The sequence below is a fragment of the Diadema antillarum genome, unplaced genomic scaffold, assembly GCF_040938485.1.
Source record: "Diadema antillarum isolate AM-2024a unplaced genomic scaffold, OU_Dant_1.0 seq00001316_RagTag, whole genome shotgun sequence".
Classification (NCBI taxonomy): Eukaryota; Metazoa; Echinodermata; class Echinoidea; order Diadematoida; family Diadematidae; genus Diadema; species Diadema antillarum.
In genome coordinates, this window is record NW_027272088.1 from 817735 (window position 1) to 842680 (window position 24946).

Genomic DNA, 24946 nt, shown 5'->3' on the forward strand with positions numbered 1-24946 from the left:
GACCCCAAAATTACCTGAAATCTCATATACACACACACACGCACACACACGCACACACGATCGTAGAAACGAGTGACCATGCAATAAACGCCACGAGTATGAAAGATGCAGAAAACTAATTGAATCATCAGCTGGGTATGATCATAATTACTACTTTGGCCCGGGGAAGTCCACTGCAGGAGTGAACGCATGACTAAAAATAACTTTAGCAAAGTAACGAAGTCGACTTAAAGAATGTTATTTTCAGAGAGAGGTAGGTCACCCGCTGTCCTTTGAGTTTACATGGCCATAAATTACAACAGCTGACCAAGGACCCCTATTTCAACACATGTATTTACCTTTTTGTATGGAGAAAAAAGGGGAAAAAATAAAAAAAGGAAAGGAAATTTATAGAGTAGTGTTTGACGTAACTATTCTAAAGAGAATGGAAAACGCCACTAAACAAAAAACAACAACAACAACTACTATACTACTCAAGATGACAGTAAGTCCAGAGGGGGCAAACAATGAATGGCCATTGCTGGATTGTTTGCTTCGTTGTGCATGCGCCAGTCAGGAATGCATGCGATCATTGCATGCTGTGGACCGACCAATCGATAGTCGGTATCGATAGTCACAGATTAGCCTCTTCCCAGTCGAGTAGAGGATTTTTTTCGTTCGTTCTTTTTTCTTTCTTCCTTCCTTTTAATTCTTCCTTTCTTTCTTTCTCTTTTTTATGTCGAAGTTGATTTTCTTACCCTCCTTAAAAGTGGACATGAGTAAAAAAAAAAAAAAGCAAAAAACGAAGATTATGATATGCAATGATTGTGCCCAAAAACCTATACGCAACTTTAAATGAGGCAAAAAACATGTGTGAGTGACTAAAGTATAAGAGACTGGGAAAAATATAAGTATGTTCTTTATAGGTGTGATTATACCCTTTTAGAAATCACAGTTGCATCGAGTGCAGATGGAAATCCTATCAAGTTATCATGAATCAAAAGTAATTCAGATTCAGATTCGAATTCTTCTTTATTGATCCATGATAGGACACATAGAAATTTTGCTTCCATTGACACTTGTACAATGCAAACACATCACTGCAACTTGTTTCTATGATTGACAGTTACTGAACGTTATGAACATCACATCAACTAAAAATGTCCCTATGATCAATGTGCCTCAACTATGCACAAACCCACTCAAACCGATCAATAAATCACCCAAATACCCTTTCGACCCCATTCCTCACTCAGATTGTGTTACGTGCAGTTAATTGTGATTGAAGCGACGTATTCCAGAGGTTTCTCAAAAGAATTCCAATGTTCTGTCTCAGCTATGCACATGTGTGCAAAAGTAATACCTCCCAAGCAAAAAAAATATCGGCCATATACAAGAATTAATAAATGAATGAATGAATAAATAAATAAATAAACAATTAATCATCATCACATGAATTACTCTCTAGACAGTATTTGTTTATCATTTCAAAAGCTTGATTGATCGTCAGCTTTATATCACTTTTGTCCTTGCCCCCCTTTTCATGTCAGGTGCAAACTATACCAACGGTATTCTAACATGGAATCTCCAAAATGCCATTATATAGGCCCATATTTTTTATATAATGTTTCCTTCGGTTTATGCATGACGCGTCGACAACGAAATGACATATCAGTACAATTCTACAAAACGAAAGTTACTCCTTTTTTTTACGCTGACCTCGATATTCCTGCACGAACAGCGTTTTCCTTTAAAAATGTTTTTTATCTCTAGAGGTGTAAAGATTTGTCTTCCAAATCAAGTCAAGGTGCAACGTGTGGAGAGCCTTACCCTTCGAGAGAAGGGCCTCAAGTCCAAGAAATGAAATAACTCACGCACGGCCCTGGGAGACGAGTCCAAGGGTCGAACGTCGATCTTGGATGATCGTTGTTTGCGCGAACCGAAGGGACCATCTCATTCAACATAAAGGTTAATTTTCTACCTAGTCATTAAATACATATAATACTTTCGAAATAAGAGACACTAACTGAGTTTACATTCTTCAATATAATAATGGTAATAAAACTGATTTGAAATTCTTGATGTTAAAGCGCATTTTTGCTTAATACAAAAATACAGTATGAATTTCGATAGTATTTTATACCCTCTATCATAATGGAACGGCCAACAGGGCACGATTTTCAAAACGGGTTAAAGACTAATTTGCATAGAAAGTGCATCTCATTATCTTCGTGCTCTGTTGCTCTCGTTCGTGTTTTCGATCGCCAGGCGCATGCTAAGGCGCTGTGCATGGCATCGCCAAGATATGTAACAGCTGATTGTCAACGTCCAGTAGTTATACTGTAACCTGTAAACAGTTACACAGCACAGAGTGGGGAACTACTTGTAACTTGTGAAGTATGTGAAGTGTTGCAGCTCCTGAAATACGTGAAAATGAGGCTGGAAGAGTCATCAAGGTTTTGCATGATTTCAGTCTTATTCATTTTGGACGTTATTTCACATTCTGAAGCAAGAATCTTTTACCAGAATGTCACCCTGATGTACGGACTAGGAGATGCGAGTGTCGAATCTCTGCGATCGGAAGGGTTTGGCTTCGCGAACATCGGAACTTTGGAGTTCCATGTTTCGTGCCCATTGCAGGTTGGTAAAATTGTGTGACATTGTATGTTATGTGAAGAAGAAACTATGACTAATATCTCAATACCTCTGAAAATGTAACTTTCTTAGGATGACTTAATTGTTGCAAATATTTTCGCATCATATGGACTAACGGTGAGACAGTGACTTGAAACCAAAATAACTTCAAGATTTGGCCGTGGGCTGTGGGGGCAGTTGCCTGTGTAAGAAACTGAGTGTGATCGACCAGTGCCCCTATCGGATTTGGGCATATTGTGGTCAATGTGGACATCAATATTTCTGCATTTCTAACCTCAAGTTAGAAATGCATTTTGATCAGACTTTTCCCACACAATCACATGAAATTGACAGCTTTTCAATTGTCTGATATATTCTTTATAGGCTTTACCTTGAAGGCTTTGGTTGGTGATATTGGTTGGAAGCTTGTGCGTTGCAGTGGCCAGTGCCAGTAGCGCCCTGCGTAGATCCTACCTTGTCTCAGTTAACTTGATTTAGAGCTGCCAGCCTCGAGGCTGTCTACTAAAAATCTTGCATTCCCGTGGTTTCACAGGCCATACACAGTTTTGAACTCAAAATTACTCTGGCTGATATTTGGTGGTTACACTAACTAAGATTATCACATTTCATTACGTACGTGCAGAAGTTCTATTCACCTTCTCTACAGGGCCAGGGTCATGACAATCCAACTTTGGTCAAATAATATCTAGATTCATTGACCGAAAAATTGGTCCGTATGTCGGGGATATGTTCCGTGGAGACTGTATCTGGCTTCAAGGAATCCCTGCATGTCTACAGAGGAGAGCTGTAATTTGTGTAAATGTCAAAAAAATGATTTTAAAAAACTTCTCCAGACAGACAGATTTTTCTGTCTACCAGATACACAGCCTGTTGCCTCACAGCATATTGCAATAGATACACAGATACAGGCTGCATGTAAAAATCACAAACAATGGGTTAATATTTTGCTCCCTATTATTGTGTTACTGTGTATGGATATCAGGAATAATAATATGCGCATTTTAACAAAATGTGGATGCCTGGCATTGCTAGCCCTGTCGCTGTACACAAGTGTTGCACGGGTCGGGCTAGCCTGGCACATGCATGTGTTCTTAATTCACAGGGAGTAGTACAATTTACAGTAAGTGAGTTGTGATTCAGTAAACAAGTGATTTCTGCATGAATTCAGCATTATTATGGTAATAAAACAAATTTTGTCATTATATGGCCGGAATTGGTTTGTAATATGGCAACATTGAGAATCTACATGCAATGTACAATACCATTTTTAAAAACTAAAATATCAATAAGTGTGGCTACCTCAACTTGGAGGAGTAAAATGTCATATGCTCTGATTTACATGTATATTGCATGTTTCCAGGTTGGCATGCTCGTACAGTGACGGATGTTTAAACTGCGCATTACTTGAATATGAGACCGTTCTGAAGCAAATAATTTTCACACAACAATTATACCAGGTATAATGTACAATGTACTCTTTAATGAATTCCACAAGGATCGGAACAATCATCCCCCAGCATTCCCACTGATTCCCAGTCCCACTGATCAGTTACTAGCCATCCCCTTTAAGGCTTCAAATGTGAATCAGTTAAAATCGTTTCTTGAGAAACACTAGAACAGGTATCCCCTAAATAACAGCCAGTAGTTATACCTGTAGGGGCAAATAAGCACTGCTTTGTGTACAATGTACGTCCATGTAAATCAAAGTAAGTTGTAGATCACCTAATCAAGCACATGACACAATGCATTCAGTAGAAAAGGATGAATAGGGTCTAGCAGTATGAATGCTTGTAATTTCCAGAGAGACCTTCTTCATGAAGCATTTTCCACAATGTTGATAGAGCAGTGATATAAAGTTGGCCGACATATGTGATGCATCATCATATACACACACACACACACACACACATGTAATGTCGGGAAAATAATTTTCTGGTTTTGTGCAGATATGAATTCGCCAGATGCTAAGCTTTAGCACATATCGGTTCTATGCTTCATTACATTGTACAAGGAAAATATTTACAAAGATGTTATGTTTATTTACAGTGTAGTTACAGTAGTTGTACATGTCCTGTATCGTACATTTGTAGCTCCTATAAGAACTCTGTCTCTCGGGTTGCAAATATCAATAGTTTGTAGACTAATGTTTTTGGACAGAGTGGAAAATTGGCAGAGATTTTTTGTTGTTGTTGGGGGGGGGGGGATGTGATCAGTGACACACAATTGGATGATTATATTAGTGTTTTCATGTCGGTGTTACGTGTAGATTTCTAAGGTACAAGCCCTTCTCACTAAGCTTTAAATTGCTATATCTATAGTAAAATCTTCAGTGTGACTCTTATTTTGTCATTACAGGGGTAATACTGAATTTTCCTTTTTAACTCTTTGCAGCTCAGGCCTTTTGTGTTTTTTTCTTCATTTTTTTTTTTTTTTTTTTTTTTTTTTTTTTTTTTTTTTTTTAAGGACTCCAGACAAGAGAGATGGATCTGGTAGATCCACTGAATAGTGAAAGGAAATTCATAAGCCATGCAGGTCCTTCCTGTTTTGATCAGTCATCTAGCTGTATCTCAACTTAACCTCATGGCATCCTGATTTTATCAAGGAGCTACAGTAGTGTACCAGGGTTTTCTTATTGTAAACGTAATTGCCATTGAGTTAACACTTGAGGAACATGCAGCCCACTTCAATCTGTAGTACCAGACTCAGCTGTATTTTTTTTAAAACAGTGTTTACAGTGTATATGAACTCTCCTACAGTTTTTAAGTATTTCCAGGATAGTGATTACTTTGAAACATTCTTCACAGTAGTGTACCAGGGTTTTCTTATTGTAAACGTAATTGCCATTGAGTTAACACTTGAGGAACATGCAGCCCACTTCAATCTGTAGTACCAGACTCAGCTGTATTTTTTTTAAAACAGTGTTTACAGTGTATATGAACTCTCCTACAGTTTTTAAGTATTTCCAGGATAGTGATTACTTTGAAACATTCTTTGCTTGCGAAGGTGGTGCTGAAACTGAGGATACTTTCGGGAATGCTCCCCCACCTGTACCATTTGCATGGTGTGCATCCAAAGAAATTCACTTACGTGTTTGTTATCTGATTGTGCAGGTTCAAGCCCAGAATATCTTTCAGCAAGACAGAATTTACAAAGTACATGTACAATGTATTACGAGTTTGTTTCAATTAAAGTGAAAACTAAGTTTCGGTAAGTGCTTGAGAACCCGTCTAGCACCATTTCATCTTTGCTTGCAATATATTGAAAGAGTCCACGAAGAAACTTACCTGGCTGACGCGGTTTGCCGGAATGATGAGTCGGTTTGGAGTATTTTGAGAAAAATAATAATAGTAGGAAAACCGACTTTTATTCCAGAAGGCTCCAGACTAACTCGGTCTCGGGAAAAATTCGACCCTACTTCAGACAATTCACACGCAGTATGTGATCGCCACATACTGGCCACTGCATAATACCAAATGAGGCCTAACTGAATGGACAGGAAAGTGCGTGCTAACGTAATCCTGTACAAAACAAAACAAAAATGACAGCGCGCGTTCCTCAGTTGCTGAGACGCGCGGTCTTTGGAGTTTTTGTTGTTGTTTATCAAGCGCCTTTGGTTGTTTTAGAGGTGCTTGATAGGCGCACACTAATTTTGCATGCGCGCAAAAGAGGTTTTTGATGCGCGCGTTGTAACAACTCGTACTATTACTGCGAGTAGCCAGAACACGAAGCGCTAGTTTATACAGGCCGCTCCCATAGGACAACACTGTACAATCAGAGGGACAACCATACCCCTCATCCCGCCGTCAAAGCGAAGCCGAGTAATCCCCGAGTCCGAGTGTAGCCTGACCCCGTTCGGGTAAGTTCTGAGACTGAACCTTTTTGGTTAATATTTCGCATTTTCGTCATTACCCATCGAATATCTTGTAATAACATCGTTATCCTGCACATTTCCTAAGCATACGTTCACATTTGGGAGCAAAATTTGACAACTTTTGCAGGCGTACCAGAACTTTGTTTGGGCTTTAATCATGTCTTCAATGCAGAAGGGTTCAAAAAGTTTGCATACCATTTGTACTACCATGGTACTGTACAATTGTATATCTCCTGATAGCTGTAATAGGCATCAAAATCTTATACATGTACAATGTACAGTATGTGACACATTTTTATTGGCAAAGCTGCCAACCCTTGAAAGATATGTGTCAGTAAATATGTGTATCATATTGCTTTGTAGTTTGCAGCATTCCTGTTTGTGGTTTGAGTCAGCTGTTCATGTTGGATGAGGCTGTATCAAAAACAAACATTTCGGGAAAGCCCCTTTTAGGGAAATTTAGGCCTACGTGTACCCCAAACTTGTACTTTCACAATTGTACACTCACTGTATGTTGATACAGTGAATGCAGAAATACAAGTGTTCAACACATCTGTGAAGATTCAGGGTAATTGGGTATATTAAATCTATTCATATCTAAAAATCCATGTGGCATCGTCATTAGATTGGAAGTTTAAAACAATTTGTGATGTCATGATATTGCAATATCTTATAAAGAAAATAGAAGCACTCCTTGGACTACGTAGAGTACAAACAAATTTAGACCCCGTTTACAGTGGGAGGCTCGGCCACGGCCGAGCTGCGGCCGAGCTCACCTTCATTCAGTGTAAACACGCAAAAGGCCAAATGCGGGGCCAAAATTGGCCGCGCATTTGGCCATGCTCTGGAGGTGGTCTCGGCCGCGGCTGAACCCGGCCTTTTCTCAGTGTAAACGCAAACTGGGCCAAATGCGCGGCCAATTATAGTCTGGCTTCCAAATCCTCTGCCTGTACTATTTCGCTATTCAGGATATTAACCCCCTCAACGTTGAAAACTAGTATAGTTTAAGGTGGTTTTGTCCTGCAAAGGATTTTTCCTTTGGCATAGACCTTTGCCCGAACGGCGACTTCGTCGCCACGGAATCCAGTTGGCAAAGGGTCTTAAAACCAGACTATACCAAATTGCGTTTGTTTACAAGCAGAGCCCCACTACGACAAAATATTGAAAGGTTTGAATTAAAAGCGCAGCCGAGCCCGGCAGTGTAAACGGACAAAATTGCGGGGCTAGGCCCCACAATTGAGGCTGGGCTCGGCCGCGGCTCGGCCCAGCCCCGCACTATGGGATCTTAAACATCATTGCAATTGCAACTTGAGTTTATTGGTTTTTGGCAGTCCCTTCTACTTGTATGCCTCAGGTAAGACTAAGATCAAGGGAATAATGGGGGATTTTTTTTTTCTCTCCCTCTTTGCAACTTGCATTATGCTTTTCTTTTTCTGAACTGAAATTAAAGTTTTAGGTACATGTATTCCCATTTGTACACCATACATTGTACAAGTGTATCTTGTGAAGAGAGTACGAGTCTGCAGAGGAAAAAAAATACCTTGCACATTGTAGATGATATAGGGCCTACTGTACATTGTACGGTACAGTCTTATTCTAGCATTCGCAAGCAAGTTGATGGCACTGTGTTTTAGTTGTATCATCTCCAGATTGCAGCTGTTTGTGATTCAAAGGTTTTTTGTTTTTTCTTTTTTTCCCTCCCATCAATTTAACTGTCTGTAATTCTTCTTGGCTTTATGGCAGTATACAACTACATACATGTTTGTACATCGTACATGTCACTACCAGTTATACATGTAGATCAGAGTGACTCACATTGTAACTTTAGATGTTTATGTTTGTATACGACACATGCTGTATAAAAGGAGGTTGTTCTGGTAGCCCTGGTTGTCTTGTGTGTGTATGGCAGCATTTTTTTTTCTTTTTGTGTAAGATGAAGAGAATCCACTTCAAATGCATCATTAGAATGATAAATTCTAGTGATCCACACTTGAGTCATATTGTTCAAATAACGCATACTCTGCATGTGTGAAAGTGGTCTAAGTCAGATTCAGTTTCTCTGATGAGTTTTTTCCAATGGATTGTATGCATTAAATCCACTATTTACCATTTGTATATTAAAAAAAAAAACACCTTTAGTGTTTCAAAATAGTTTAAACTTTGAGTAAGGGAGAGAAGCAACCAATGTAAAAATAGTAATCAGCATAATCATTGAAGTATTGTTTTTAATGCTCATTGGACAATAAATCTATTAAAGTTTATTATTAATACATGTATTTGTGCCTTTATTGTGAATTTTTTTTATATGGTAGGATGTTTTGTGATACAACTGAACTATTCATGCATCAAATGTGATAACTCGAACATTTCTTAATCACTGCTCCAAATGGTAAACAGTGGCTTAAAATAATATCTTGATGAAAAACATGTCTGGCTTGAAATCGTGGAATGAATACCCAATGTGTGAGGACAATGTAAAAAAAATGGTATCACCTCTTCATGATGACAATGGATAAGGGAAAAAACAACTTGTCAGTTTTAAACAAAATACAGTAACATGTACAGCTGAGTACATGTAACTCTTCAGAAGGTCAGATAAATGACACTGATCAAACTTGGCAAAATAATCCCATTTTTATATTTGTCATGATAAAAAACAACTTTTTACTATGGTACGTGTAGTAGTATTTCAAAGGGATGGTGCAGTTTTGGTTGAGTTAAGGGATTCAGATTTTAAGTTTTTGTGAGATAACTGGAAACCATTTATTGAATATGAAGTAGTGCAATTCTAAGAAGAATTGAAAGTTATTTGAGGAAAAGTGGTCTTGGAATGGCTGAGATATCCAAAAACAAAGTAAAAGAGAGTGGCCCTAATAAAAGGTGGGTCCTACCTGTTATCAGAACCTCTTTCAAAAGCAATTTTCAGGAAATAAACTTTGAATTCCTCTTGGAATTGTATACTTTAACAAACCTGAAGCCCTATCTCAACCAAAACTTTATCATCCCTTTAAGCACTGCTTGTTGTGTGGACTGTCCTACAATGTAATTCTCTGATATATATTAATATATATATATATATATATATACATGTGTATATATATATATATATATATAATTTTTTTTTTTTAAAGTAGATCTGCACAAACAAGGTCTACCAGTACTGAACAAATCTTAAAACATAGTACGTATGTAGGCTGAAATGGTGCTGTAGCTCATTTATATCTGAGCTTTTAGCAAACATTGCAAAATACTCCACTTCATTGCATTGGTCTAGACCTACAGTATGTTGCTGTAGCGTTGCATGGACAGCCAAAGATGAGAAGGGGGACTGCAATGGCTGTTTGGCAGCTTAGAGAGAGATTTTTTGCTCACACTTTTGTAATTGGCATATGGCACTGACTAATCAGATTTGCTGATGAGCGAACAAAAGTGAGAAGTACATGTAGTTGTCCATCATAGGTTAGGATGTGCCTACAAGTACAATTGAGTAGGGAAGAAATAACAAGGAGAAAGGAAGACGTTACACTCTCTTGGTCTACAGTGTAATGTCTAGCAATTTAATTGCCGTTTCCTTTCTCCACTTACATCGTACTTCTCAATACAAATGAATTCAAGAAGATTTGTTTTCAAGTATTGTGTAGTGTACATGAAACATACAAGAAAAATGAGGGATTCCCTGCAAGTAATATTGCAGTCACATGACTGACAATGTACGAAGTACAATGTATATGCAGGCAATGCAGCTTTTTCAGAGTCCCCATTTAATACAGAATGAGTATGTAAACGATACCGGTATGTGACTTTATAACTTGAAATGCTATTGTAACTACAAATTGTATGTACAGTATTCTACATTTGTCGGAGGGATTTGCTTTCAAAATCCTTAAAGGGAAGGTAAACCCAAAGAGCAATGTGGATTGAGTGAAAGCAGCAACATTAGTAGAACACATCAGTGAAAGTTTGAGGAAAATCGGACAATCGATGCAAAAGTTATGACTTTTTAAAGTTTTGGTGATGGAACCGCTGGATGAGGAGACTACTAGAGGAAATGACGTATGAGTGGACAACGATACAAAGAAAATATAAAGGAAATTCAACAAAAATTCACTTTTCTAGAATTATGAAAGAGCAGTGGACCAACCGCTTTCAGAAAGCAGGGGGAATAATTGCTACCCTCAACATATGTCAATATCAAGTTGATGGAATTTGTAATTTTCATGAAAAATGGATTTTTGTAGTATTTTCTTTATATTTTCTTGGTATTGTTGTCCACTCATACGTCATAACCTCTAGTAGTCTCCTCATCCAGCGGTTCCAACACCAAAACTTTAAAAATTCATAACTTTTGCATCGATTGTCCGATTTTCTTCAAACTTTCACTGATGTGTTCTACTAATGTTGCTGCTTTCACTCAGTCCACATTGTTCTTGGGGTTTATCTTCCCTTTAAGAGTGCTGGGATTTTATTGCAGTTAATATCCAATTACATGTAAGACCCCGTTTACAGTGAGCGAAAAGGCGGGGCTCTGCCGCGGCCGAGCCCGGTCTTCATTTCAGTGTAAACGCGCACAAGGCCAAATGCGGGGCCAAAATTGGCCGCGCATTTGGCCACGCTCTGGAGGTGGTCTCGGCCGCGGCCGGACCACGGCCGATCGCAAGCCTGGCCTTTTCTCAGTGTAAATGCAAACTGGGCCAAATGCGGTACCAAATTTAGTCTGGCTTCCAGATCCTCTGTCCGTACCTTTTCGCTATTCAGGATATTAACACCCTCAACGTCGAAACTAGTATAGGATAGTTTAAGGTGGTTTTGTCCTGCAAAGGATTTTTCCTTCGGCAAAGGCGGCGACTTCATCGCCACCGCGGAGTCCGGTTGGCAAAGGGTCTGGAAACCAGACTATACCAAATTGCGTTTGTTTACAAGCAGAGCGCTACTATGACAAAATATTGAAAAGTTTGAATTAAAAGCCTGGGCTGTAAATGGGGCCTAACTGCTGTACATTGAAATGTATGTTAATTTATCCCCTGAGCTGCTCCCTTTCTGGAGTATTGTAGCATGCAATCACTTGAGGAAAAATTTTGTGTTTGTCTGTATTTTGTTTGAGGTACTTTGAACTATTTAATTTGTTTGTTTTGATACCTGGGTGGTTTGCCCTTGTGACCAAGTCTTTTGCAACTGTCTGTTGCATTTTTCTGTTTGTGTGCAACTTGTCTTGTTTTGGATCACTTGTTATAGTCTACCGGTATAATATGATTTTGGAAGGAAATCAAAATTTGACTTGGCACTATTACAACTGCAATTCACAGAGCTACCAAGTCTCACGCATTCTGCGTGAGACTCAAGCATTTAGGGTCCGTCTCACGATCTCACGCATGGCACCCATTTTTCTCACTCATTGGGCGAAGTCTTCAACTTGGGCCTATAATAAGGAGCATAGCTTAAAAGATTATAGTGATAGTTGAAATTGAAGGTAAATTTCTCTTTTGTCTTCCGAAATAAGTAAAAAATAGTCACTTAAGTATGCACCTGATCGCACCATTAAGAGCTAAAAATTGAAAAAGCTCCCTACTGTGCAAAGCCACAGGGGGAAAACCCCTCCAACACCCTCGCTCGCAGCGCACATTCGAGCGCCGAGATGCCGAGTCATGAAAATCTCACTCATAAAAATCTTTTGAACTTGGCATCCCTGAATTCATAAACATCCCTGGTATCAAGAAATAAACAATGTCAGAAGATAGTGAAATACATACAGGTATGATGCAGGATGCCAAGTTCAAAAAAAATTGTATGAGTGAGATTTTCATGACTGGGCATCTCGGCGCTCGAATGTGCGCGCGAGCGAGGGTGTTGGAGGGGTCCCCCCCCCCCCCCCCCCCCCCCCCGTGGCCTCCCACGGTAGGGAGCTTTTTCAATTTTTAGCTCTTAATGGTGCGATCAGATGCATACTTCCGTGACTATTTATGCCTCCGCCACGAAGTGGTGCCGGAGGCATTATGTTTTCGGGTTGTCCGTCCGTCCGTCCGTCCTTCCGTCCGTCCGTAATGAATTTTGTGGACAGGGTAACTACCAAAACCTTTTGAGGTATCCTAATGAAACTTGGCATGTATGTGTATTAGGGGGTGAAGTTGTGCTTATCAACTTTTGGGTGCACATGCTCAAGGTCAAAGGTCAAAAGGTCAAGGTCAAATGATTAGAATTTCACTATTTCCCCCATATCTATGCAATGCCTAAAGATATTTTCTTGAAACTTAGTGTATACATGTATTACCCAATTAAGATTCTCTGGTGAAAGTTTGGGGTCATGAGGTCAAAAGGTCAAAGGTCAAAAGGTCAAGTAAAGTGTTAAAATTTGACTTTTTTCTCTGTATCTTGGAAATTGTTCAAGGTATCTTCATGAAACATAGTATATATGCATGTACTGACTGGCAGTGGTTATCTAGGGAATTCAGGGTTCATTGGGTCAAAGGTCAGGGGTCAAAGGTCAAGGCAATACTTCAAAATTTTACTATTTTCTTTATATTTATGCAATGCCAGCAGGATTATTTTGTTTAACTTGATGTATGCATGTATAACCCAATAGAAATTATCTGGGATTTTTTTTTTTTTGCCAAGAAGGTCAAAGGTCAAAAGGTCAAAGTGAAAGTGCTGAACTTCTTTCTCCATATCTCGGAAGTGGCTCAAGTTATCTTGAAACTTAGTACATATTTATGTATGTTCTGCCTGACCGTGATTCTCTTATAAATCAAAGGCCAGATGAAAATGATAACAATTTACTGTTCAATACAGAAATTGCACTTTTTCTCCATACCTTGAAAATTACTCGGTGCATAAACTTATGAAAGGGTCAAAGTCAAGTTAAAGTTCTTAAATCCCCAAATACATGCTCTCCTCCAATTCATCCAATTAAACATACACGTGTAGGTCAAGGAAGGTAAACATTCAATACATTTGTGACAAACATGTCATTTTGATATTTTGCCAATTTTGTGAAAATGTAATCACACATTGTCCACATGTACCTGGTACTATAGACCCATTAGAAGAATCAGGCATTATGGCGGAGGCATACCAGTCGCCATAGCGACATTTCTAGTATCATCTCTTCTCTGTTCTTTCTTTTAAAAAAAAAAGCACAAAAGCAACTCTCCACCAAAGGTACTGTGCCTTGCCACAAGTTTTGCATCATTCATTTGCATTTCTCTCTCTCAAATTGGTGCCATTTTTCTTGTTTTTACTTATTTTGAAAGACAAAAGGGAAATATACCTTCATTTGCAACTATCACTTTAATCTTTTGAGCTATGCTTATTATTATAGGCCCAAGTTGCAGACTTCGCCCGATGCGTGAGAAAAATAGGTGCCATGTGTGAGATCGTGAGATGTCCCCTAAATGCTTGAGTCTCACGCAGAATTCGTGAGACTTGGTAGCTCTGATGATGTATGAATGTGTAGGCCTACATACCATGTATGTCTCTTAAACGAGTGCACGATGTACAATGTACAGCATGTACAAATGTGTAGATCAAATTCAAACATGAATGGTGATCTTTAGAAAGGCATTGTTTTCCTTGAATTTTTTATGAGTGAACTTCATCAAATTCAAAAAGCATGTCACACAATTTACAATGTGTGACTAATGTACAAACAAGCAATGTGCACCGATGGAGGTCCCATTTTGCTGTTAGATTATTTTGTAGCTGCTCATGCATCCCATGTGACAATGTTGTTATATCATTTGACATCCTCATGGAATCACTGTTGTCTTGTGCTAGGCGTACAATGTATTGGTTCAAACACTAAAGGTCAGCTTTGGTATTATTCTTTGAACTATCAACAATGCCAGTTGTCCGGTTGACCAAACTTTGACCCATTCAATTCATTGCAGTTTCATTGATTGAAACATTGAAGCACTTCAGGTACATACAGTAGACAAGAACAATGGATCTTAAGGTCACTTTGACTATAATAGACATCAACACAGTATGCAGTATCAACAGACTAGCATTACATGGGCTTTTCGGATATTTAGAATTGTGCTAAGTAGGCCTACATGCTGCCAGCTGATATACATGTATGGTATCAATTGGGGTTTCGGTTAACCGGCAGGACCATAAGTGCATGTACTTTACATATTGTACATTGTACATGTACACATGTAGATTCATGCGTAATTTCTGCGACATACAACATTTGTATAAGATCTGTAACATCAGACAGAACAAGATATTTTGTTGTTAGAATAAGACATACACTTACATTGTTACACAGTGAAGTTATTGAGTTTCCAAACTTTGCTTAGTAAAATTGAATAATAAAAAATAAAGCAGGGATAATTAGTGTACACGTACATGGACAAATACAGTGTAGGTCAAGCTCACATGCAATAAGGGGATGATGTCACTGTCATTCAAATTCCCTGTTTACATACACTCAAATCTTTACCAATTAAGTTCCCTTTTTTGTCTAGTAAAACGAAAATGCATTTTCATTGTTTTGCTGCAATTTAGTATTGATAGAAAATGATATCATGTTTAGAAGGAAGATTGAATTGTGTACTGTAGATTATAAATTTCCTGTTCACAGTCATGGTTCTTTATCATACATTGTGTATTCTTTTCACAAATATGGGTTTAAAAGTAACACGTCAGGTGTCAAAAACAAACACTTCATCCACCATGCTCACCTGGCTGCAACTATGTGTATATTGTACATGCTTTGGCAGAAAAGTGAAACTAAGTAAAATTTTGTAACTCTACATCTACACTTATCTTTCTGATTTTCTGTCTGATTTTAATGAGACATTATCATTCATTAATTTTACTGTTTGTGAAGTCAAGCAGAACATGCATGACTATTTACTATAATCCAAAAAAGTCTAGAAAGGCAATGTTTTAAGGTTTGTTAGTACATGTATTTGTACTCATTCACTGATTCATTTTATTTGTTCAACAGGCCGGTGTACTTGGTACACTGCATTTACTGGTATCGTAAAGCATGAATACACAAAGTGCTGGCAATACCATTCTGAGAATGTTTTCATATGTTGAAGGAAAACCTCAATGAAGTGTTGTAATTTTATTCTGTCTGTAGGTTGGTGGTGTGAGACCTGATCTGTGGCTTCTTGCTTGTACTTCACAGGAGTGGAGAGATGTAAGTCACACTCTTATCCTATCTGTATAATTTAATGTGTGATAGGGCCTATTACACCATACACATACATGTATGTATGTGACTATCTGTGAAATAGATAAGGATACATGTGAGTTTAAAGGACAAGTTCACCTTCATAGACATGTGGGTTGAGTGAGTGCAGCAATATTAGCAGAACACATCAGTGAGAGTTTGAGCAAAATCGGACAATCCGTTAAAAAGTTATGAATTTTTAAAGTTTCTACTCAGTCATAGCTGGATGAAAAGACTACTATAGCTTGTGATGTCACATGAGTACAACGACATAAAGAAAGAGAAAATTCAACATATTTCCATTTTTCTCGCATAACTAAAGAACACTTGACTTCTCTCTTTCAGAAGGCAGGGGGAATAATATTACCCTTAACATACATCAGTAGCAAGTTGCAGAAATGTGCACTTTATTCAAAAAGTAAAGTTTTGCAAAATTCTCTTTTTACTTTCCTTATATAGTTGTACGCATGTGACATCATACAATTGAGTAGTCTTCTCTTCCAGCAGTGACTGCGCAGATACTTACAATATTCGTAACTTTTGAACGGATTGTCCGATTTTCCTCAAACTTTCACTGATGTGTTCTACTAATACTGCTGCATTCTCTTAATCCTTATGCATGAAGGTGAACTTGTCCTTTAAGTACAAAATGCAGTGTACAGATGTAGGCCTACACTGTATCTGGTTTATGCATTACTGTCATGTTTTGAGTAGCTCTTCTTGTGTAGACAGATTGCTTGTTTGTCTGTAGTAAACCTCACAAAGCTTGACTATCACTGTCTAACATCATAAACTGTCTACTGTGTGTTGTTAGATCATAAAGTTTTATGTGTTTTGATGAACACTCACAGATGAGGTTTACATTCTGTATGCTTGAGGTCATGGTGAAATAATATCCAGAAAGAAATACCCCATATTTGTTATGCATCATGCATTTTGGCTCTAAAGATAATCTCAAATTACATTGTACAACACCCCCCCCCCCCCAAAAAAAAAAAAAAAAAAAAAAAGAGAGAGAGAAAGATAAGAGATTTAACAGTGCAATGACTTTGAAGCTGTGTTTCAGGATATATCTCTGTTACAAATTTGAAAATGATATCATGATTGTGTACACAGTGTACGTGCCTCCATGTAGCAGCATTGCGAGCATGGTACACATGTATGTATATTCCCATTTGTCCTGTAGCTCACAAATTCTTGCATTATACATATATTTCATACTTTCTCTTTCTCAATATTGCTGTGTTTCTTTGCTCTTTGTTTTTAGTATACTTGTACTCTTTAATGCATCTTCTGTTTTCCGACATATTTTCACTTTTCTAGCGTAATGAAAGAGTATGTGACCCACCTCTTTCAGAAAGCAAGTGGGGAATAATGTTACACTTACAATGTAGTTAACATACAAATGTACAATACAGTGTATGTCAGTAACAAGTCAAAAGAATGTGTATTTCTCATGAGAAATCAAATTCGGTAGAATTCTCCTTATATTTTTAGTATATCATTTCATGTACATGAAGCCACATCCTGTACATAATACGGAGTCTACTCATCCAGGGATGGCTAGCTGCAAAGAAACTTTAAAATTGCTTAACTTTTGAATGGATTGTCAGACTTTTGTCAGACTTTAACTGCTATTGCTGCATCCACCCAATGCACATGTATATTTGGATTTATTTTCCTTTTAATTATAAGGAGTTTTCATGGTCAAAATGTAACAATGTTTGCAAATATTAGGCCTACAACTTGATCAAAGTGCAACGTCACCTGGTAAGTTTAACCCTTTGCCTAATCCAGCAAGATTTGCTATGATTTTATTAGGGGGGAAGGGAAGAGATGTGAGGTATGTCTAATTGAAGATGGTTTGTCATAATGTTTTCATATCCTTTTATGCAATATTAGGCACAAGAGCTGAAGACCAGTCGACTCAATCCTGTTTGTGAGTCGCTGCAGAACAGCCGAATGGCCTTTAGCCAGCCGCCCAGATTCTGCAAAAGCTACCAGGTCAGGTGTTCAGACCCACTCCAGGCTCAAACCAACGCACAGTGTGCTGCGTGGAAGGCCAGGGCGCTGTTTCCAGAGAAGGATTACCTCAAGTTCATGCTGTTACAATGTCCTGGCAGGGGAGAATACAACGGTACTCTGCCCCTGAAGCAGGGTGATGAGTCTTGTCGAGTAAGTCTGACATGGGTTTCATGTACTGCTATGAATGACTCTTTTAAGTCAGCTTTTGGCAGTGTGGCATCTCCTCCATCTCCTCCTTACGATTACAACACGCAGAAATGCCATACTTTTTGATGAGATTACAAATGACATCAAGCATATACACTGTATCTCTCTATCACTCACTGAGATGAAAAAAAACAAACAAACAAAAAAGGAGACAAGTCATGACTTGTCTTGAATTGGTATATAAAAGTTTAGCATAATCTGTGAAGATAAATTTGTAGCTTTATATATTAAAGCACAGTATCTTTTGATGGAGTGATTATATTTTGTTGTGTCATCAAAGATTTCCTGTTTTTTTCTGTGTGTGATGTGATTCAGAGTTGTTATAAGATGTTTGAAAATTACCCATGCAGGATCCCCTCTCATTGCCACTAATGAAAAGAAAAAAGCAATTGCTGTTAGGTTTAGTTTCCTACTCTTCCCATTTTTCGAAACTATTTCATGCCAAGATGTCACTTGGTTAGAAAATGCTGTGTAAGAAAAACAGACATACTGTACCTATAAGGAGTATAGAACTTTAATGTCTTGCTCCTTCGGCCTAGTTCAGTTCACACACACGCATACACAAACACACACAAAAAGGACCAAAATTTGATGCATGCCGTAACATTATGGTGTGATTATGAATTACAGCGTTTATGTTGTTACATGCCTCAATAAACTGTCGGTGTCGGTCATTTTTTGTTCAGAGATCCCTGGAATATTGTGTCAGTGAGGATTATACCCCCTTTTGAAAAGTGTTGATTCTGCTTCTTTTGGAGTGCAAGCTTTAGGCACACAAAGGTACAATGGGCTGCAACTAGGCATTGTAAATATATAAATATGTGGCCATTGTTGACTGGCGTCAAGCCCATGAATGTTTGGTGTGCCAGATAAATCAAAATACTGGTAGTTAAAGCATCACACAACAACTTCTAAGCACCGCCAGTCTAGCAGTCATGGTTTATGGTCACATGTGAATGGAAATGCAATCTAATCAGCAAAGATGGATAAGTTTGGTTGTCGTTGTTGTTTTTTCCAGGTAAACCTAACACTTATGAACAACAATGGTCACAGCCACTTGAGCCAAGGGGAGGAGCCGCTCCTTCTTATCCATAAAGTTCTTATAGTTGTGTGGGGAAGTCTTCTGTTCCTTTGGATCATCAACTGGATCAAGTATTACTGGGTATGTGCTGATTGAAGGAAATTATGTCACTGTTGTTACAGATTTGAGATTCTGCACCAGTCTTGCTTGTTAGATTGATTTCCATGGGTGCATAGCTGTATACATGTAAAAGAGGTATTATGACATTTTGGAAAGTGTTTTGAATAAAAGTAAAAAGACATTGATGCAAGATATGTTTAAAAATGTCACTCTTAAAGGGGAAGGCTAGTAAGCGATCAGTGGGAATCAGTGGGAATGCTGAGGGATGATTGTTCCAATCCTTGTGGGATTCATTTAAGAGTACATTATATATCTAATGTTGTGTGAAAATTATTTGCTTCAGAACGGTCTCATATTCAAGTAATAAGCAGATTAATGCCCCGTCACTGACCAGGCACGCTAACCTGGAAACATTAAACTGCACATTACTTGAATATGAGACCATTCTGAAGCAAATAATTGTCACACAATAATAGATATATAATGTACTCTTAAATGAATCCCACAAGGATTGGAACAATCATCCTCCAGCATTCCCACTGATTCCCACTGATCAGTTACTACCCATCCCCTTTAATCTTCCGCAATGTGAGCAAATAATCCGTCTTGCTCTACCACACCAAACTATGACAGCTCCTGCACAGTTCTTATTTGCTTTACACATAGAAAAAGCAGAGTATCATATTGTGTGGAATCTTTTGAAAGACACACAATCAATGCTAATATATCTTCTAGAATTATGAAGATTATGCTTTTGTTCCTTGTGCATTCAATGCCATAATTTGCCGGGAAGTCTAATGTGAGCAATGTTACAGTCACTGATCAACTCTGTCAGTCCTTGTGGCATACCATGTGAAATGACTTGTGGATATTCACATTGCCATTAACTTTTTTGCTGTTCTTGCTCTGTTTGATGTTATTTTAGTATGTTGTATTTGAGACAACTTTATCCTTTGTGCCATTTGTATGAAAGAAATAAGTAAAAACTAAGCAACAGGGTGTTACATCTCTTATGTCACATAAATCAAATCTGAAAATGTCTTTCACTATTAAATGCATGCTCTTGAAAAAATACTCATGAACATTTCTGACTTTTATTCAGGTTAATATCACTTCTTTCAGTTTATATTTAGCAATCTATTGCATATTTCTTAGTTGTCAGATCCAGTGATTTCAGCTGAAGTTTATGCACCTTTAGACAAAGTTTTTGATTCCAATCATTTGCAATCCTGCAGAGGATACTGTCTTCCTCATATTTCACTGAAGTTAGTACAGAGTATGTACATTCATTGCCATTGTATTTCAGTGTTGTAACAAGGATGAAACTAGCAACCATGCAACTGACCAGGCCAGGATCAGTGCTCTCATTGTACACACAGTATTTGATATGAATCACTCATTCTCTTTCATCTCCAACAGTACTCGAATGCTCTTCACAAAATTCTTTTCGTGGCGCCGTCGCTCAAGTTCTTCATGATCATCATCCTCATCATCAGATGGGAATATATCAATGCAACAGGTTTGTATGATACAGAAGTTTAGAGAGAGAATTACTTGGGTAATAAGGTGGATATTTTTGCTTTTGATGGGAGAACGATATGTAAACAGTAGGTCGTAGAAATTAGAATAGTCGGGTGAGATGTCAACTCAGATACTGTACGATTGTATGGAAACAGCAGAAATAATCTTATGGGGTATGTCAAAGTCACTTTCATGATCATGTGACTGTGTTATAATTTAAGAAACATCATAGCTGTTTTCATTGTGCTTATTAGAATCATAGAAGTAGTTTTGATTGAATGACAAACTTCACAAGCTTTTAGGAGGTTGTTTTCCAAGAGATCACTTTGCTTTTGGCATAACAATGGTACAACCTGTAATCATTGTTTTGTGTGATATAAGTTTACATAACCAAGGCTACTTAGATTATGAGATATGCTGATCTATTTACAGACCAAGGATACAGTGAACTCTGTGTGTGTGTGGCTAAAAAGAAAAGAGACATTTCCTTGTGAAATGTGCATGAACAGATTGCATGACACGAGTACTTGCACTATTTAACTTCCAGAAGTTAGGGCACTTTGTATGTGGCCAAATATATAGAGCAGTCGAAGTCACTTTACATTGGCCCTGTGGCTGTTCCAGTGTGTGCGTATCAGACAGATGCATTTACCCCTGAAACCTTTGCCCCCCCCCTTTTTGTCCCCGCCGAACGAGTTCGAGCAGGGGACTATGAAACGGGCTCCGTACGTGTGTGTGTCCGTGTGTCCGTCCGTCCGTCCGTCCGTCCGTCCGTGTGTCCGTCCGTCCGTCCGTGTGTCCGTGTGTGCGTCCGTGTGTGATCAAAATCTTCAATTTGCTACTTCTCTGTCATTTATGAGCCAATTTTGATTCTGTTTGCTTTATATGATAGCACTACATGGGAGCTTTGAAACTTCTACACAGAATTTCAGTCGTGACCTTTGACCTTGACCTTTGACCTATATTGTACATTTTGCTACAAAATGCTACTCCTTCGCCATTTCTAACCCGATTTCGATTCCGTTTGCTTTATATGATGGCACTAGGTGAGGGCTTCAAAACTTCTACACAGAATTTTGACCTTTGACTTCTTTGACCTTGATTTTTGACCTATATTGTACATTTTGCTACAAAATGCTACTCCTTCGCCATTTCTAACCCGATTTCGATTCTGTTTGCTTTATGTGATGGCACTAGGTGAGGGCTTCAAAACTTCTACACAGAATTTTGACCTTTGCCTTCTTTGACCTTTGACCTTGATTTTTGACCTATATTGTACATTTTGCTACAAAATGCTACTCCTTCGCCATTTCTAACCCGATTTCGATTCCGTTTGCTTTATGTGATGGCACTAGGTGAGGGCTTCAAAACTTCTACACAGAATTTTGACCTTTGCCTTCTTTGACCTTTGACCTTGATTTTTGACCTGTATTGTACATTTTGCTACAAAATGCTACTCCTTCGCCATTTCTAACCCGATTTCGATTCCGTTTGCTTTATGTGATGGCACTAGGTGAGGGCTTCAAAACTTCTACACAGAATTTTGACCTTTGCCTTCTTTGACCTTTGACCTTGATTTTTGACCTGTATTGTACATTTTGCTACAAAATGCTACTCCTTCGCCATTTCTAACCCGATTTCGATTCCGTTTGCTTTATGTGATGGCACTAGGTGAGGGCTTCAAAACTTTACACAGAATTTTGACCTTTGACTTCTTTGACCTTTGACCTTGATTTTTGACCTGTATTGTACATTGGCTATAAAATGCTACTCCTTCGCCATTTCTAACCCGATTTCGATTCCGTTTGCTTTATGTGATGGCACTAGGTGAGGGCTTCAAAACTTTTACACAGAATTTTGACCTTTGACTTCTTTGACCTTTGACCTTGATTTTTTACCTATATTGCACATTTTGCTACAAAATGCTACTTCCGGCGGGGACATATATTACGCACCGCGTAATTTCTACTTTTCCTTGTTTTTTAATGTATCCCACATGTGGAAATGTTTTGCATGGCATATGATACAGTAATGGTCAGATCAGGCCTCTTGTTACTGAATACTGTTTTTCCACATATATATGCCTGTGTGAATTATTGCATAAGCAAACAAATGCAATTAACGTAGTGATGCATGCTATTGCAGTGTATTATAAAAGGTAACTGTCAAGCCTGCCATCAATGATGGACATGTGCATTTCCTATATCATATAGACAACACATCCTGGACATAAAGTACAATGTCTGGTTTACAGGTCACTAACTTTTAAAGCACTGTAGACACGAAAGTGACCATTTCCCCTGCTGCTGGAACTCGCAAGCTCTAAACTATGTATCAAGTATCAAAAGTACTCTACAGTGCCTTGGATCTTAGACTAGCCTCATGATCCATGTATGATAGAAGCGAGAGTGCTTCAGGGCTACTCTCGTCTCACTGCTCTTCCTGTCAGTCAAAGAAAGAAAAATAAGGCGTTGGTGTCATGTATCGGATAATTGGATTGCCGCACAGACTTCCAGATTTAGTGGTTACAAGGTGACAGACCACAATAGCTGCTACCGTACTTGATAAAGGACAGGTCAAGTGAATGTTTTGTTTTGTTGGAAGAGTGAGATATGTAGCCATGACAGAGCGTCTGTGTGACATTGATTAACAGGTGTCACTTTGTATTGCTTTGTAAAAGAGTGTGATTTTTTTTAAATGGGGGAGGTGGGGGGGGGATACCAGACATTAAAAAAATATGCTGAAATGAGCCCAAAATGCTTGCCTAATTTACATGCACAGTTATTACCCATATATCAAGTTGTAGCACACGATTAGGGAAATACTCCAACTTTGTCCAAACCACTTTGACATGGCATGGTTGGGGGGGGGGGGGGGGGGGGGGGGGGTCAAAACACTTGTTTCATATTTGGGTCTGTACCTGCAGTTAGTGTGTAATAATGTGAAATTTTCCAATTCTAACATGGACAAGAATATTGTTGTGCAATGGCATTTTAGAGAAATAAAACATGATTTGTTGATTTGTGGAGAAAACCACAAGAAACCAGTTTTTGAGCAAATTTGTACTGTAAACAAGAGAAATGAGAGTATATGAGGACTAGTCTTGTCATATGAAGGATGCTTAGTACGGGAGATCAGGGAACATTGAATCTGGTACCAAAATGATACATTCTAAATGAGCATGATATCAGTGCTTTTGAGCACTTAGCCTACTTGACGGATCATGTTAATTCAACAGTCAGCTAGCGGGAAAAGCATGATCATACTATTGTGGAAGTGAAGCACCACCTCCTGTTTACAGTTGTGTAATTGACTGTCCAGTTGGTCTTTTAATGAAAATGTACATAAGATTCACTACATCTTGAGTAGAATAGAAGAATTGATTTTAATTATGAGCGAAAATGGGGAGAAAAACAAGATGGTGTGCTGTACACAGAGTGTGTGAGTTCACAGCAGAGTTTTTTCTTTTAATTTCTTCCAGTGAATAATCTTTGGTTTCAATTCCTGTGAAGTGATGTTATCAGTTTGTCTCATTTCTTTGTTTGATTTTTGCCACAGGAGCTGTAAATTTTGCTAAGACTTGTTTCAGTGTGATTTATGACACAGTCTGTAAACAAGCCATTCATGAATCTATGTATGCGTGTACATATATCAAGGGGGTGGGGGAGGGGATGTCAGAGTGGGCTAAATTGTAACTTCCTCTTGTTGGTTTTGCTTCTGCAGTCAAAGAAATATTTCTTTGCTGGTTCTTGTTACTGAACTTTCTGTAATCCTAGAACTGATTCCGAAGGTTTCCTGAAAACGTAGGCATCTCTTAAATGTCATGACGAGGGAAGTCTGTTATAGTCTCTCGAATTTGGGAATCATTTTCCCTACTGAGCTGTGTTTAGCACACACAAGTAACTCCACAAGTGCTCTTTGGAATCCCCCTTATTTTGATATTGGAATGTTGACAGTTCTGAGATCCTTCTGTATCTGAAGCATATAATCCTAATTCTTTCTCTCATACTGTTGTTATCTTAGGGAGGGATTGCAAAGTGTTCGAGATCAGCTCCTACGTGGTGCGCAGTGCCGAACAGGCAATGCTGTTTATGGCCATGATGCTGGCCTCAGAGGGCTGGTGTGTAGTGAGACCAAAGATCAGGAACATCAGACATGCGCTCCTGCCAGGTAAGTGACATTCAAGATCATCAAAGGTCCCCCCATGTCAACTCTTTCCTTTTTTGTATTGTGGAGGAACATGACTGAATAAGGTCATAATTTTTTGCACAAGTTATTTTTCATGCTCGGTTTGCTGAGATGAAGCTCAGAGGTCTTTAATTTCTTGGACAGTCACGAAAATTGCGTAAGCACCTCAAACAGCTTACTG

The 24946-nt window shown here is 38.5% G+C and overlaps 1 protein-coding gene across 1 annotated transcript in view; it reads left to right on the forward strand.

The window, feature by feature from the left end:
* The first annotated feature begins 2342 nt into the window (after positions 1-2342).
* The window catches only part of LOC139708178 (uncharacterized), a 29498-nt gene continuing 6894 nt past the window's right edge, over positions 2343-24946 (forward strand). The window contains exons 1-6 of the mRNA XM_071620153.1: positions 2343-2619; positions 15591-15650; positions 17586-17858; positions 18934-19077; positions 20476-20575; positions 24601-24747. Coding sequence (XP_071476254.1) covers positions 2413-2619; positions 15591-15650; positions 17586-17858; positions 18934-19077; positions 20476-20575; positions 24601-24747 — 931 coding nt within the window. The 5' untranslated portion in view covers positions 2343-2412. The remainder of the gene's footprint in view (positions 2620-15590; positions 15651-17585; positions 17859-18933; positions 19078-20475; positions 20576-24600; positions 24748-24946) is intronic.